Below are 15,861 nucleotides of genomic sequence, written 5' to 3'. Positions count from 1 at the left end.
CAGAACCTGCACATAATCGTGCACAAGTCGTGACTGTAAATAAGTTTGTGTATTCTGTTTGTATATTTATGGAAGTTGAACAGGAGATGCAGGCACTCCATAAAGTAGTAAGTAGATACTTAGCTGCCGTTGCTCTGTATCACAGCCCAAGGATCCCAGAAACAGCTATGAGTGAACAGAGAGGTGCAGGCAAACGGACTTAAACAACAACATTTAATGGTGCCAAGAAACCAATGTTTCGGCTGAATTGTGCAGCCTCTGTCAAGGTGAGGGCTGTATATTTATACAGACAGACATCGGCATGGCTTGGGCTTGTCCAAAACCTGCTATTTACAGACTTACAGCTTTTGCCGCAATAAACAGGTGTTGGAGAACGAAAGTCATAAGTTTTAAGGCTCATAGAATATAATGCAGAGACATTCAAAAGGTCAGGTGTTCAGGATATCCCAGCTTCAGCACAGGTGGCTCAATCAGTCTCTGCTTCAGCACAGGTGGCTCAATCATTTCCTGCTTCGGCACAGGTGGCTCAATCAGAGACTCAGTCGAAGATATCCTGAAAACCTGCCCTGTGGGGCTTGAGGACTCGAGTTGAGCCCCCCCCTGCTGTATACAGTACCAATGCCAAAAGCCAAACTACAGCTGATACATTCTTAGCAATATATATTTTGCTGATATATGTGTGTATATATATAAATATATGTGTATGTGTGTGTGTGTGTATATATATATATATATATATATATATATATATATATATATATACACGTGTGTGTGTATATATGTGTAATATATATATATATATATATATACAGTATATATAATATACAGTATATCATACATACACATGCAAATATTCCCTTTTTTCTTTGCAGTTCTTCAACAGGCTAGCCGAAATCCTTCAAACAGAATACTTAATAAGTACTGGACTGCAAGGACTAAAGAGATCAATTTTGATGATTTTTGCACCATCCTAAGAAGGGAGAAACCTACTACGAAAACTGAACTTATGAAAGCTTTTAAAAAAATAGATCTTAATAACAAAGGATTTATTTTGCACGACGATCTTTTTAAAATCCTGACAACAGTACGTATCCTAAAATGTTTTGAACTAATTGTGCAATGTTGGGCTAATTTATTGTAAGAATAGAATTTTGGCAAAGCTGTGGGAGATGGTTATATAAATATAGTACACAATATAAGGAAAGTTTCCAGCACTCGAGTGCTGGGAACTTTCCTCATATTTTGTACTATGTTTATGTGGAGGTATTAAGGTTCCTTGTTGTTCCCTTGTGCACCAGTTATTTTGTCATCCTCATCCAAATTGAGTGGTCTATCATTTATATTTGTATGATGGTCATATAAATATGATACATTTACTTTAGCTCACATAATTGTTTTATCAAATAACAACAATATATGGTAAATATATATAATACAGTATATAGGGGCACCTGCATTAAGTGCCGGTATGGGTTAATTATCACACCCAGTCCGACTTCCACTCCATTCAAGTCGAGGTGCAATAACCCGTGCCCGTACCAGCACTTGATGTATGTGTCCCATAATGTTGGGTCACTGTTTATGTGAACGAGTCTCCATATTTAAAGTTTCCCGTGTTAAACACCACCACGTTGTCCGGTCACCTGTGATGTTGTACTAAGGCAACCAATGATGTATATCTCTTACATACATACAGAACCAATATTTAGTTCAATTTGATGGCTCCAAATAGTAATGTTTCTGGTGAATTCTTTGGGGTGGAATAAATATGTTTACTTTTTTATGCATTAAAATGGACACTCTATTATTCATGTTTCGCAGAGAGGTGAGAAAATGTCTCAAGAGGAAGTAAATTCTGTATTGCGTTTAGCTGAAGCAAATAACAATGGCAAACTTGACTACAATAAGGTAAGTAAAGCACAGGTGGTATGTCCAGTCGGCCAGTGCTGTTGGAGTTGGTTTGTAATTGCGCATTGACATTTTTAGTATTATCAAGTCCAATGTGTTTTCAATGAAGGATACATTTCCTAACGTGAACATTTTCTTCAGAAACAGCACGGTTTATGTAAGTTGACAGCACAAGATTTACTTATTGCTGTACTTGTGTGCTCATTTACATGTCATTTCCCAGAATCCCCGGCTGTAGTGGAAGCAGTGTATGCTAAGAGATAATGGGGAAAGGCAGGGTTGCAGATCTGTCCGAGACAGACATGTGAATGTGCTTATAAACAATATTTTTATTTGCTTATTACTGTAAAAACCTGAACAACATAAGACACATATGAACATCTTGAATATTTTAAAGTACAAGCAAAATATAAGGTTAGGCATTGCAGAAGAAACAATAAAAACGTTTAATTGGCTTAAAAACAAAAAGTGCTTTCTAGAAAGACCGTCAAATCTATTCTATCTAAACCAGGGGTTCCCACAAAGGAAAAATGCCGCTTCATTATTAAGGGTTACCCACACTTTTTGGTATTAAAAATGGGGAACTACACTTATCCAGGTAAACCTACTATTTACAGATTCAAATCCTTAAGGTAGATAAAATGAGTGCCAATTGTACTCAGGTAATATTAACATGTAAAACACAGAAAAGGATCTAATAGCACAGGGGTGCGCAAACTTTTCCCCGTGCGTACCCCTGCCTGCTCTCCTCGGCGCCTCGTGCCGCCCCCCCCCCCACCCCGGCGTCAAATGACGCGTGGGGTCATGTGGCATCACATCGCCATGGTAAAGTGATGTCACGCGACCCTGTGGCGACATTTGACGCCGGGTTACCAGTACGACGCGTCGCTGGAAGGGAAGGTAAGTTTATTATAGAGGCCTCGCGCGATCCCCGGCATTTAATTTAACCTGTATAACTTACTCCCCCCTCCCAGAAAATCTAATGCCCCCCGGGGGACATGCCACCCAGTTTGCGCATCGCTGTAATAACACATCCAATATCAAGTTCAAGTTCTAACGATCATAGTGAGGCAGGGACATCATGCAACGTTTGCTCTCCAGCATGCCTGTTTTGCTATAGCTTTTTAGGCATGGTGGTAGGGCAATACTCGGCCTGAAATGTTGCGAGTCCCTGCTCTGTATGAATATAAAAGAGCAATTGGAGGTAGATGTAATGGTTGGGGGCTTACACTTGAAGCTGATTTTAGATGAACTGTACCACGTTATGTCCCTCACTGATGAGGGCTCCTACTATTTTCAATGAAAGGGTGGGATTCCGCATCAAAGTCTCCCAGCTGCAAAACGGCACCTGATTGATCAAAAAAGAAATGCCTACTGCAGGGGTGGGCCACTCCAGTCCTCAAGGGCCACCAACAGCTCAGGTTTTCAGGATTTCCTTGCTTCAGCACAGGTGGCTCAATCAGTCGCTCAGTCAACGACTGATTGAGCCACTTGTGCTGAAGCAGGGAAATCATTAAAACCTGACCTGTTGGTGGCCCTTGAGGACTGCAGTTGGCCACCCCTGCCCTATAGGATACAATGGGATTTCTTGCTTTGATAAATATGGTGCGTAACCTCCTGACGAAGCACGTAGTGCGAAATGCGTAGAGGTTGCGACAGGTCACTCTGCGCGTATGCTGTGAGACTGAGGCGGCACTTGCAGGAAGTCCGTGCGGTGGTAACATCTCTGCGGAGGCATGGCCCGGACCCCTTTACGCTCACCAGCGGGACCCGTTCGGCACTTCAGTGTAAGTTTCCGCCTCCCCTTTTCAGACCCAGACCATTGTTCAGCCTTGCTACTAGCATCTTCCTGTCACCATTAACCATGATTTTTGAGCATTTAGGTCTTTTTATTTTTCTGTAAATGTAGTGTTTAGATCTAGGGGCCTATGCAGAGAGCAGCGCTATTTCGAAATTCGCCATTTTTTGGAGAAAATCGCGCAGAAAGCAGCAGAAAATGGCGAGTTCCGAAAAACGCGCCAATTTTTCTTTTCTAGTTATAAAACTCGCCTCGCGGCTGGCGAGAACCTCAATCTCGCCAGTTTTAAAAATATCCGTATGCAGAGAGGCGCGAACGGCATCTAGCGGCTGTTCGCGCCAATAAAATGGCGCGGTTGTCTCAGTTTTAACTCGCCAGAAAAAACTGCCGCTCGCGGCCATTGCAATGGGGAAAAAAAAGCCGCGAATTTGTTTTAACACATTTCTGAAGCGCGCATCTCGCCAATTTAAACTCGCCACACGCATCCATGTTAAACATAGCAGAATTCGCACTTTTCTGCATATGGAGATTAAAACTCTCCAAAAAAGCTACTTTTTAATAAATTCGCCAATTTTAAAATTCGCTGCTCTCTGCATAGGCCCCCTAGTCTTTTAAATAGATCTACTTATGTTTTTATGTGGTCATTCTACATTATTCATTTGATTAAATGTGTGTTTGTATACTGAGGTGGGGTTGGATCCCCTCATTTGATGCTCCTTTTTCATGAATTCTGGTTTTAATAAATATATATATATTTTCACTATTTCTAATCCCTGGTGCGCATTGTGTGCATTCTTTTTCTTGTTTTTACAAGGTATCCCCTGTCCTAGGGGTTACCTTGTCATAGGAGTTAGTTGGGGAGACGCTCCACATCCATGCTGCAAGGGGATTAGTTCTTCCAGCAAACTTCACATCCGCAGCACGAGCGCTGAATTTCTAATTTCTATCATCCTATAAAAGGACTTTTGTGTTTCTCCATAGTCCAAGCGCCAGAAAGTTCTGTTTTGTTGCACATGTAATTTTGTGTCTGCACAGCCAAATGGAGACAGGGACAAAAATCGCTTTAAAAAACATAAAAAAATATGTTATTTATGCCATAAATAAAAGGATACAAAAAACTCCTCCAACGCGTTTCGCACCAATCGAGACTTTATCTACTCCTTGCGAAACGCGCATGAGAGGATTTTGTGTGCTGCTTCATTTCTCTTATTATCTCTGGACTTTACCTGGGCTGATCATGCTGTGGCTGATATCCCTATGAGGGGTGTGAAGGAGTGAGTACACAAATATCTTCATATATACGGCTTTCTTTACATATGGTGCCGCATTAAAGATTATTGCACAATCTTTTATCCAAGAACGGGGCTATATTAATGGGAACCGTAATTAGTTTTTAATTAATTAATTTATTTATTTTGCCATAACCAGTTAGGAATTATGAAATGTTGACGAAATATTGAAGTCCTTATAAGATATTGAGTTACTAATTTCAACCAAGCTGGGGCCACTCTTTCAGCATTTTTGATTAGAGAGCTATTAAGCCTGTTTTTTTTCTTGTTTATTCTTGAGCACCCATATAAAAAACGTGCTGTCTTTATTGAGCCATCATTATTATTCTAATGATCATGAATAAGCAGCTCTGCAGCTTACCCGAGCTCACTTCTCATTGATACAGTTCTGTAACTCCTTCTTCACAACCTGTGAACAATGTACCAAGGCAGCAGATGACAAAATGGAAACAAACAGCAAGGCAAAACGGCAGCAGTTTGGTAGCCAAGTTGAAAAGTCGCCTGAACGGTCTGCTTCACCATCATCAAAACCATCTCCAAGAACCCAGAGGCTTTCTGAAACAGATGCTACACAAAGGAAGGGTGAGTTTTAGAAAAGAGGGGAAGTGAAATGTTGAATTATTTTATGCATCACAGCAATATATTTTCTGCAAGGAATGATGACTTGTGGCGCAATCTAGAAGGTTCTCCACAAATTTCATAAATGAACCCCACCTTCAGGTAAGGATATCTATGACCATCACATAATGAGTCTACAGATAAATGTTATAATACTTACCATCCACTGCTTATTGTTATCATCAAATATATCTAGTCCATAGCACGCTGAATGACAAGATGTAGAGAAGACATTATGACTCATTTTTACGAAGCAGTGCTATTCCATAAGACACCTTCCTGCTTTTGAGGAAACCTTGCAGTCTATTCAAGTGAATGGGACGTAAGGTATCAGCCGGTTAAAGAATGTGTCTTGTGGAATTGGCCATTGAGCTGATCAGATGAAAACAATTCGGGCCGGTAGCAGGGAGGAGTAGAACAGGGCTATCTGGCTGTTTGAACACTACAGCTTTCGGACAGCAGATGGCACTGCAGAGCCCTCCATAGCCGCTCTTCCCTACACCTCCCGGCTCTTCTACACAGTGTGCTGGTAAGTGTATACAGTACTGTATTTCTGTTTATGTATGAATACAATATATATATATACAGTGTTCGACAAACCTATACATTTGCTAGCTCCGGGCGAGTGGATTTAACCCCCGGGCGAGTAAATATTGGGCCAAGCAGCACACGTTTGGTACTAGGTGGTGAGTAGATTTTTTTGTGATGATTTGTCAACCACTGTATATATATATATATATATATATATATATATATATATATATATATATATATATATATATCAAATGGAAATATTACTGTATGCTTATTTGCATGTCTTAGACAGGTCTGCAACCCCACCTTTCACCATTAACACACAGCACTTCCACTGCAGCAAGGGATTCTGGGAAATGACATGCAAATGAGCACACAGTGCCACCCTGAACACAAACAGCACTTCTGTATCATTACCGCACCTTCACATAGCTATCACATTGCTGCACCATTTATATTACTCCCAAGCCCAAAATACTGTAGTTCTGTCAAAACACCTCCAGCCTGCAGGTTATACACTTTGCAATTAGGACTCGTTCGTAAGTAAACCACAGTAGAAGCGAAACCGGTAATATAGCCTACAACATCAAATAGTACCGGTTGCTCAGCCAACAGACGTCCATCTTCCTCCCACCTGTCATGAGTGTCTGGATTCCTCCTCCGGGGGCGCCCCGTCCGCCTCGCACGCGGTGCATGGCAGGCAACACAAGGAGCAGTGCAAGGCACATACCATGATAAGTGCAGCAACCAGCCACACACAGTGCCGCTCCGCAGCCGCTCCTGATTCTTCCCAGCATCCCATGGCCCTTTTCATATACTTTATATAATAAACCATGCGATTGAATCTCTGATGCTTCATATGCTGCTGCAATTCTCTAACTGCTACACCACTGTGATGCTTGTAACTCTTTAAACAACCTTAACATATACTGCACAGTTCAGTCAATTGCTCAATTAGAGTACACCATCCAAATAGCCATAGGGTTCTTTAAAGAGGATAACCTTCCATCCACACTGTGGTGTAGTGCTTAGAGCAGTGGACTGGTATATGAAACGATCAAGGGTTCAATTCCTGCATGGTGTGGTATAATAATATATAAATGTCAAATGACGCCGCATGGCCATTTTGAAAGGAGCTGAAGAGGAAACACTGACATTTGCAGAGAAGGAGAAGAATGCCGGGAAATGCTGCCGCAGGTAAGGACTCGAGTAAGCAATCGACAGCGGCCAAAATGCACTCGCTACAGGCGACTGGGTGAGTGCTTTTGTCGAGCCCTGTATATATCACACATGGTGTTTGCGTATATACGGTGCATGTATATGTGAAGATACAGTATATGGTGCATGTATGGTATAGAATCTGCCGTGCATATATGTGACGTGTGAGTTTGTATATGGTTTGCATGACTGCGTGTATATTTGTGTGTGGGCCTCCTGATTCTTGGGCCCGTCATTTGGACTTACTCCCCGGCACAAAGTTTTTCAGCCATTGATCGCACCGCTTAGTAAAAATGGTCCATAATATATCTATTTACTCCTACCCTGTGTTACTGCACTTGAGTTGCTCTCCTTTATAGTAACCCATCATAAAGGTTTGTTTATAGCGTAGTGAAACCTGCAATCATACACAATCCTATTTTACTAATAAATAAAAAAATATGTTTTTTAGTTGACAGCAAATTCTCGAAACCTTCATCGGCTCGGAACTATAAAGCATCCGTCTCCACAGTGATCAACATGGGAGCCATCAGTACCAGAAATTCAACGTTGGCTGAACCCAGTAACTTAAAGGTAATCAACAAGATCAATCATCGTTTGCAACAAAAAGAAAAATATGGGGGATGAATAGCACCCTTACAAAAAGTCTTTATATTTGGTTAGAGGTGTAATAGTGCTATACACCCCCCATATTTTTAATTTTATTGTAGTTTTGAATCCTTAGGGGGGAGCACCGCCATGTTGTTAGTTTTGCATCCCGATAGGAAAAACTTGGCACTTCTCTCTTTTTTGGGTGATTTAACCATATATGTATATACACATTTAGATATGTTTACATCGAATGATTTTGTGGGGATTTCCTTGAAGAATTCTGTTCCTACATGTTGGAGCCCTATTCAGAAATGCCCAATAACACAATTTAATTTGTTTAGTTTTTTTTTTTAGTCTGTATTGTGTGCTAATTCTAAAACTGTAACAACGGTTATTTATTTTATTTGCTAAACTGCAATTTTGATTAAACTTTTTGAACAGTAATTGGGGTGACGTGGTTGTATTAGTCCAGTTTGGGAGGGGGGAGGGGGAGAGTTATTAGTTGTTTTTTGTTTTTATTCCTGTAAAATTAAAGCCATACACTTGAAGAATGGCTTTGACCAGAATCCAGATTTTTCTGAATGGATTTGAAATTAAGTTCTCAGATACAGTCGTGTAGCTTCCGAAATGCAAAGGTTTAGAGTTATTGAGGCTGAAAAAAACATACTTCTAAAACACGGCAATCCGAATTCCACGCTAACTTTGTCTGCCATTTATTCGATTCGGCATCATCCTTGTTTCAACATAGCAGAACTTAGATTGGCAACCACGTTTGCATTGTGTGAGCATTAACTTGCCAAAAAATGTAATTCGTCTTAAAAGTTTAACAGTAAAGGAAGAGACCCCATCAGTGTCTGCATGGGGAGTGTGTTTGTTTATGTATCTTCTTAGAGAAGTGTGTGCCGGGTGATTAGCTAGTTTGGTGGTTCCCAACTCCAGTCGTCAGGACACCCCCCCCCCCAACAGGTCACGTTTTCAGGATATCCCAGCTTCAGCACAGGTGGCAGGAATTAGAATGGCAGGAAAGTTGTTTTCCAGATGATGGCATGACTAGGTTTAGCACATTGAAGCCCCAACAGTATTTTAACGTAATCTGAGCATTTTCGGTTTTCCCATAATCCACTGCCTCCAACTTCAGTATTATATTCCTGCCCATGCGACTGACCCTTTTCCCTGTCCGTGTTTCTGCTCCTTCGGTCTGTTGTATATTTTATGCAAAAAAAACCCAGAGTAGACAAATAACATACAAACAGAGAGAAGAAGTGTGTGCTTTCATAGTATATACATAGTATGTATGTATATCTTTATATAGCGCCATTAATGTACATAGTGCGATGAATTTTTATTTTAAGCGATTAGGGTGATCATGGTGCAATATGTACACCTTGAGGTGTACCATGATCACCCTAATCGCTTAAAATAAAAATGAATCACACTACTATGGGAGCATGCGTGTCTTCCCTGCGAAGGTTCCTGTGTGGATGTGGTTGTCGTCCCGTGCAGCTGCAGCTACACCCGGTGATCCTGTCTTGAGAAAAGGTGGGAAAAAGCAGAAAATCCTATTCACTGCATCTCAAATACCTCACTCATTGTCTGACCAAACATCTACCGGCAATATATACAAGAACTTTTCTATACTTTTGCTGTGTGTGCTATTGAAAGACTTTTCTTCCTGCATCTTTCCATATATTTTTATGCTGAATTTTGAGACTTTTCCGTTGGACTTGTTTTTTAATTTTTTTTTTATTCTATGTGAAAATTCTCACTGTAATTCACTTAAAATAATGTGTACAATATATATATATATATATATATATATATACACTGTATATTCACTTTATTGCACTGCATAGTACCACACTATTACAGTAATTTATTATTTTAGTTAAATATCCTATTCATTTCAGAACGTGTAACATTTTTCAATTTAATTGTTTGTATAGTTAGAGCAGATTTCTTGTTCCTGAGAGTAGCTAAAAAGCTCATTTGTAGCAGGACAGAGCAGTGGCACATCTAGTAATCACTGTGTCTTATGTGTCAAGTAGATTTATTCTGACAATAGTGGTGGTTTTTATTTGCTCCTGCCGCCTGTGTTAAACCCTTCAGCAGTGAATATAATTCTTATTGTTCCTGTAATTCCACATTCTTGTTGTTGTTTTAACAAAGCATAATTCAAATTCTGAAAAAAAACAGGATTTCACCCTAAAATATTGTAGTGGAGCTCTACTTACATCAGTCTTTAAGATCAATTTTACATTTATTGTTATAACACTGGAGAATACAAGAGAACAATGGTGATGAAAGCTCCATGTTGGACCTGGAACGTTGTATTCACCACTGTTCCAAAAACACATGGAAATTGATCTAAAAGACTAGTGTAAGGGGGGTTGTAGTTTAATATTTTGGGGGGGAAATGTGTGCCTTTTGTGTTGGCTACACATGTGTTGTTTCCTTATGTGAGATCTCCCCCCCTGATTTACAGGTCCTTGTCCCCTAACTCACGGCCTTGCTCCCTTGTCCCCTGGTAAACAGGACTGTGCAGCCACCCCCAGTTAAATCTTAATTTAGGATGTTGGTTTTAGTTACCTTGATACATCACTTCTATACCAGCTCCTGGGGGGTGGGGGGGTGAGCCATCAAAGTCCTTTTCCAGAGTCAATATTTGTAGAGTGTTAATATTGATCTTTGTTCTTTCGTTTTCCTTCTTTTTTTTATTTTTTTCACTCTGACTTTACTGTTTTGTGTTCAACCTAAAATAATAGCTGCAAATATCTAACACACAAAGTGCAAACCTTTAGATGTGCACCTGGGGAGTTCTCCGGCAAATAAAATAATTCTGACCACATCATAACTACCGCTGAAAATGCTGCAATCATGGCCCTCGTGAGGTGTGTTCTTGTTTCAAATAACAACTGCAGGTTTCTGTTGGACCCTCAAGTCCTTTAAATTGTAAATTGCTTGACAATGAAATTTTTTTTCTGCGTTACATTTTTAAAGCTGGCTATTGCTTGGAAATCAGTGCTGGGCGCAAAGGCAAATTTCACGTACACCGTGGAGGGTACGTTCCTCTTTTGATGTTTCGTTTTCAAATGTTGTGGCGGACAGGCAATCTACAATTTAACTATAGAATTATAACTAATGTGAAGGTCAAAAAGTAATTCTCCAGCATATATTCCCCAGACTGCATTATGCGTGCTCATTTTGTGAAAACCTCAGTTAATATAAGGGTGAGAATAGTAACAGCCTTTACCGCGTATAAAGCCTTTTCCCGCATACAGTGCAGTTTGCCTACAACTCGCAGAGTAATCAGCATTACCTCTGTCATTTAGCAACTTGTAATACTCACATACAATATGAGCTGTTTATGAGGGACCTTAAAGAAAGCTTTTAGGAAGTGAAAATAGTGAAAAATAGCCACAGCTTCTCATTGATGATATTTAATTCATTATGTTGAGCACCTGTGGAAAAAAAATGCCAATAAGGGGATTCACTTATATGTAAACCTCTGGAGGATCATGAACGAGTCCCGTTTTGAATATTAACCTGGTAGATTGTTATCCTAGTAATGCGTATATTTTTCCACGTTGTCATTTCTTCTTTTGCGCTTTTTTAAAAAATTTTTTTTTTTTTTGGATATCTTATACTATATTAGTGAAAGCACTGTATGTTTGCCTGCCTGTCTGGATGTCCGGTGTCCCTCTCATTGGTCCCTTGGCCCGCCCGCCCCCGCACACCTCTCATTGGCCTCACACACTCACACCACCCCCTTGGCCGGCCCCCCACACCTCTCATTGGCCTGAGGCGGAGTGACGGGCCAAAGGTCCAAAAAAATAAATAAAACACACACACACACACACACACACACACCTCTCTCCCCGCTCCAAATCACCTCTCTCCCCGCTCCAAATCACCTCTCTCCCCTCCCCAGCGGCATCACCTCTCTCCCCGCTCCAAATCACCTCTCCCCAATCACCTCTCTCCCCGCTCCAAATCACCTCTCTCCCCGCTCCAAATCACCTCTCTCCCCGCTCCAAATCACCTCTCTCCCCTCCCCAGCGGCATCACCTCTCTCCCCGCTCCAAATCACCTCTCCCCGCTCCAAATCACCTCTCCCCGCTCCAAATCACCTCTTCCCCCTCCCCAGCGGCATCACCTCTTCCCCCTCCCCAGCGGCATCACCTCTTCCCCCTCCCCAGCGGCATCACCTCTTCCCCCTCCCCAGCGGCATCACCTCTTCCCCCTCCCCAGCGGCATCACCTCTTCCCCCTCCCCGCTCCAAATCACCTTTCCCCCTCCCCAGCGGCATCACCTCTCCCCGCTCCAAATCACCTCTCCCCGCTCCAAATCACCTCTCCCCGCTCCAAATCACCTCTCCCCGCTCCAAATCACCTCTCCCCGCTCCAAATCACCTCGCTTCCCGCAGCTGCCATGCGGCGCGTAAGATGGCGGACCCCCTTCCTCCCTCGCGGCGCCGAGTCAGACGGTGGCGGCGCCCGGAAGTACAGGTAGGTGTCGCTCCCCACCTCCGGCGCCAAACGGAACTGAGAAAGGGCGCATCAACTGAGGTGTGTGTGTGTGTGTGTGTGTGTGTCACTGTCCACTGCCCCCCCCTCCTGTCCACTGCCCCCCCCTCCTGTCCACTGCCCCCCCCTCCTATCCACTGCCCCCCCCTCCTATCCACTGCCCCCCCCTCCTATCCACTGCCCCCCCCTCCTGTCCACTGCCCCCCCCTCCTGTCCACTGCCCCCCCCTCCTGTCCACTGCCCCCCCTCCTGTCCACTGCCCCCCCCCTCCTGTCCACTGCCCCCCCCTCCTGTCCACTGCCCCCCCCTCCTGTCCACTGCCCCCCCCTCCTGTCCACTGCGTCCCCCCTCCAGTCCACTGCGTCCCCCCTCATGCAGGGGGAGGAATCCATGCCGTTGACGCCCCCCCCCCTCCCTTTGACGCCCCCCCCCCCTCCCTTTGACGCCCCCCCCCCCCTCCCTTTGACGCCCCCCCTCCCTTTGACCCCCCCCCCCCCCTCCCTTTGACGCCCCCCCCCTCCCTTTGACGCCCCCCCCCCTCCCTTTGACGCCCCCCCCCTCCCTTTGACGCCCCCCCCTCCCTTTGACGCCCCCCCCTCCCTTTGACGCCCCCCCCCTCCCTTTGACGCCCCCCCCCCTCCCTTTGAGGCCCCCCCCCTCCCTTTGACGCCCCCCCCCTCCCTTTGACGCCCCCCCCCCTCCCTTTGACGCCCCCCCCTCCCTTTGACGCCCCCCCCCTCCCTTTGACGCCCCCCCCCTCCCTTTGACGCCCCCCCCCTCCCTTTGACGCCCCCCCCCCTCCCTTTGACGCCCCCCCCTGCCTTTTACGCCCCCCCCTGCCTTTGACGCCCCCCCCTGCCTTTGACGCCCCGCGCGCACACACTGACTGACTGCCGCACGCACGCACACACTGACTGACGCGCACACAAAGCCTGACTGACGCACGCACACACTGACTGAGGCACACACTGACTGTGTGTGCGTCAGTCAGTCTGTGTGTGTTTGTGTTTCTGCCTCAGACTCACTGACGCGCGAGCAAACACACAGTGACTGACGCACACACGCTACATGAAGCTGTAAAGGAGGGAGGGAGGGGGGGGACTGGATTGATGTGAATGGGGGACAAACAGAGAGAGGGGGGAGGAGAGAGAGGAACGGGAACATTACATCCCGGGCAACGCCGGGTCTCTCAGCTAGTTCTGATATGTTTTTCTTGTGAAGAGAAATTTCAGTTAACACTTCTTGTGAAATTACCTTAAATATTGCCTCAAAAAGATAAATATTATAATTTCTGTATGTTTCCTCCTATAACCTGGTCACTTTATTTGACCGTGTACAGATTATATTTATTACGTATTTTATAAGATATTAATAATGTGTTGTTGTTGGTAGGACTGGCAGTTTACTCAGTCAAAAGGATGCTTTTTTCTGGAGGATAACGGGGATATTATCAGTCATCATTATAAAATGCATGTTCCCCAAAAATCGACAGTTTATCTTACGGTCAAGCCTTTAAACCTCAGCAAAATTGAAGGTACAGTATGTGTTTGGGACATGGCTGTGGAAATTTGAGTGCATTGCCCTCTAGTGTTGAAGTATGGAATTAGGTTATAATCCAAATGGCAACACATACAGGCTATGGATCAGGTCTAATTAAATGTTGTTTTGCTATTAAAATTACTATGAGTCATTGGCCCTTATGCATTAGACTGTAAAGCAGTCTTCCCTGTGCTGGAGAAACTCAATTCGAATTAATTCACAGCATATTGAACAAAGCCATTGTTTTACCATCAGTATACTTTACCCCACGCACAGCTGTGAGAAATGTTGACTGTGCTATGAGAAGAAGTTTATTAAGATTGATTTGCAGCTGCATACACTATTCAGGAGTTTTATACATTCCTACCTATAGTTCTATAAATGTGTTATTTAGACTTATTTACCAATATGTTTCTTTGCAGCAGATTGGCACTAAATGGCATCACATTTCCTTTATTGATCAATAGGGATTACAGATTAACATCACTTTAATTTAGAATTACACATAAACAAATTGCATCCAATAGGAAGCTGTAATATCACGCTCTGATGACATGGTAGCTTCCTATTGGTCTTTGAAGGAAGGCTTGGCTGGCAATCATGTTGATTTCCCTAAACAGACCAGAAACAATGGTACATAAAAAGGTAATTATTACAGGAACTGGTGGGTTCCCCAGAGATGAACAAATAGTGTAATGTAGCTCCAGGAAACTCCATGGTTTAAATTCCATAAACATTTTGAGTAGGTAGATTGTGGCATTAATATAGAACTGCATGTTACTCATTGCTCTCTTGTTGCAAGAGGTTACAACAAACACAGGATGATCAATTTATTCATTCTTATCCTCTCTTTTTTTCCCAAAGGGAAGCCATCCCAGTGGGTCTCTGTAGACACCTCACTGTATGTTCTCAAGGAAAGTGATGGCCATGCAGATCCAAAGCTGGTGTCCTTCACTGAACTCCGAAATAAAGAGGCAAGGTTTTCAACTTTCTGGTGTAGTGCCTTCACAATTTTGCTCAACAGTGAATTTGTTTACATTTTTTAAAGGTTGAAACGATTACTACACATTTGGTGTACCAAGCAGCTTCATAAAGTGGCTTGTGCACTTTAATGTCCCAATGTTTTTCATGTCTAATAGAAACATGTGTGGTACATTCAATGGCCTGAAATAATTGAATTATTACTTTGTGATGAGTAGACACATTTAGGTTAGCACTGTATGTTTGAGTGAGTAATCCATAACAATGCATATATTCTTAGCATTAAATGAAACCGCTGACACTCAGCTGAGTTTTACATAGATACATTGACCGCCTTGTAATTCTCATTCCATTCTATTTGGCTGTAGACTTTTGGCTGGAAAGGGGAACTTGGACCCGGAGTTTACTGGGTCATTCCATTTACAAGCGGTTGTAGACTTAGGAAAAAAAGAAAGCCAATCGCAAAAGAAGCTCAGCTGGTTTATAGGGCGGAAAATGATTTAGTTCTGACGCCAGACTTTAGGTGAGTTGTGGGGACCATCTTCTTGTACATTTACATTAATCGTCTTGCTTCCAGAAATTGTACGTTATGTGATGAAGATCATTTCTATGTAAAGGCCAACTTCACACACAATAATATTTGGGTGACCTGAAGCAACTGCTTAAATTCTGAGCAATTGTAAAAGTATGGTCATAGCACTATGAAGCAATTGGGAAAAATACTAATGTCACGTACACGCTTCCCTAAGTGGACACGTGTGTGAAGGGTTTGTCTCTCACTTACCTGCAAAGCACTAAAATGAGCACACGTACCCCAAAATCCTCGTGCCACATCCAATTATGCTGCTACCAGTAGGATTAA

The 15,861-nt window shown here is 43.0% G+C and overlaps 1 protein-coding gene across 5 annotated transcripts in view; it reads left to right on the top strand.

Moving 5' to 3' along the window:
• Positions 1 to 15,861, top strand: part of EFCAB7 (EF-hand calcium binding domain 7) — a 36,008-nt gene that overhangs the window by 9,183 nt on the left and 10,964 nt on the right. For all 5 annotated transcript variants that reach the window (XM_075615921.1, XM_075615919.1, XM_075615918.1 and 2 more), the window contains exons 3-9: positions 873 to 1,084; positions 1,822 to 1,908; positions 5,382 to 5,577; positions 7,817 to 7,938; positions 13,872 to 14,013; positions 14,883 to 14,992; positions 15,368 to 15,522. In XM_075615921.1, coding sequence (XP_075472036.1) covers positions 873 to 1,084; positions 1,822 to 1,908; positions 5,382 to 5,577; positions 7,817 to 7,938; positions 13,872 to 14,013; positions 14,883 to 14,992; positions 15,368 to 15,522 — 1,024 coding nt within the window. The remainder of the gene's footprint in view (positions 1 to 872; positions 1,085 to 1,821; positions 1,909 to 5,381; positions 5,578 to 7,816; positions 7,939 to 13,871; positions 14,014 to 14,882; positions 14,993 to 15,367; positions 15,523 to 15,861) is intronic.

The sequence above is a fragment of the Ascaphus truei genome, chromosome 10 (assembly GCF_040206685.1).
Source record: "Ascaphus truei isolate aAscTru1 chromosome 10, aAscTru1.hap1, whole genome shotgun sequence".
Lineage (NCBI taxonomy): Eukaryota > Metazoa > Chordata > Amphibia > Anura > Ascaphidae > Ascaphus > Ascaphus truei.
This window is presented reverse-complemented; position numbering and strand designations above follow the sequence as displayed.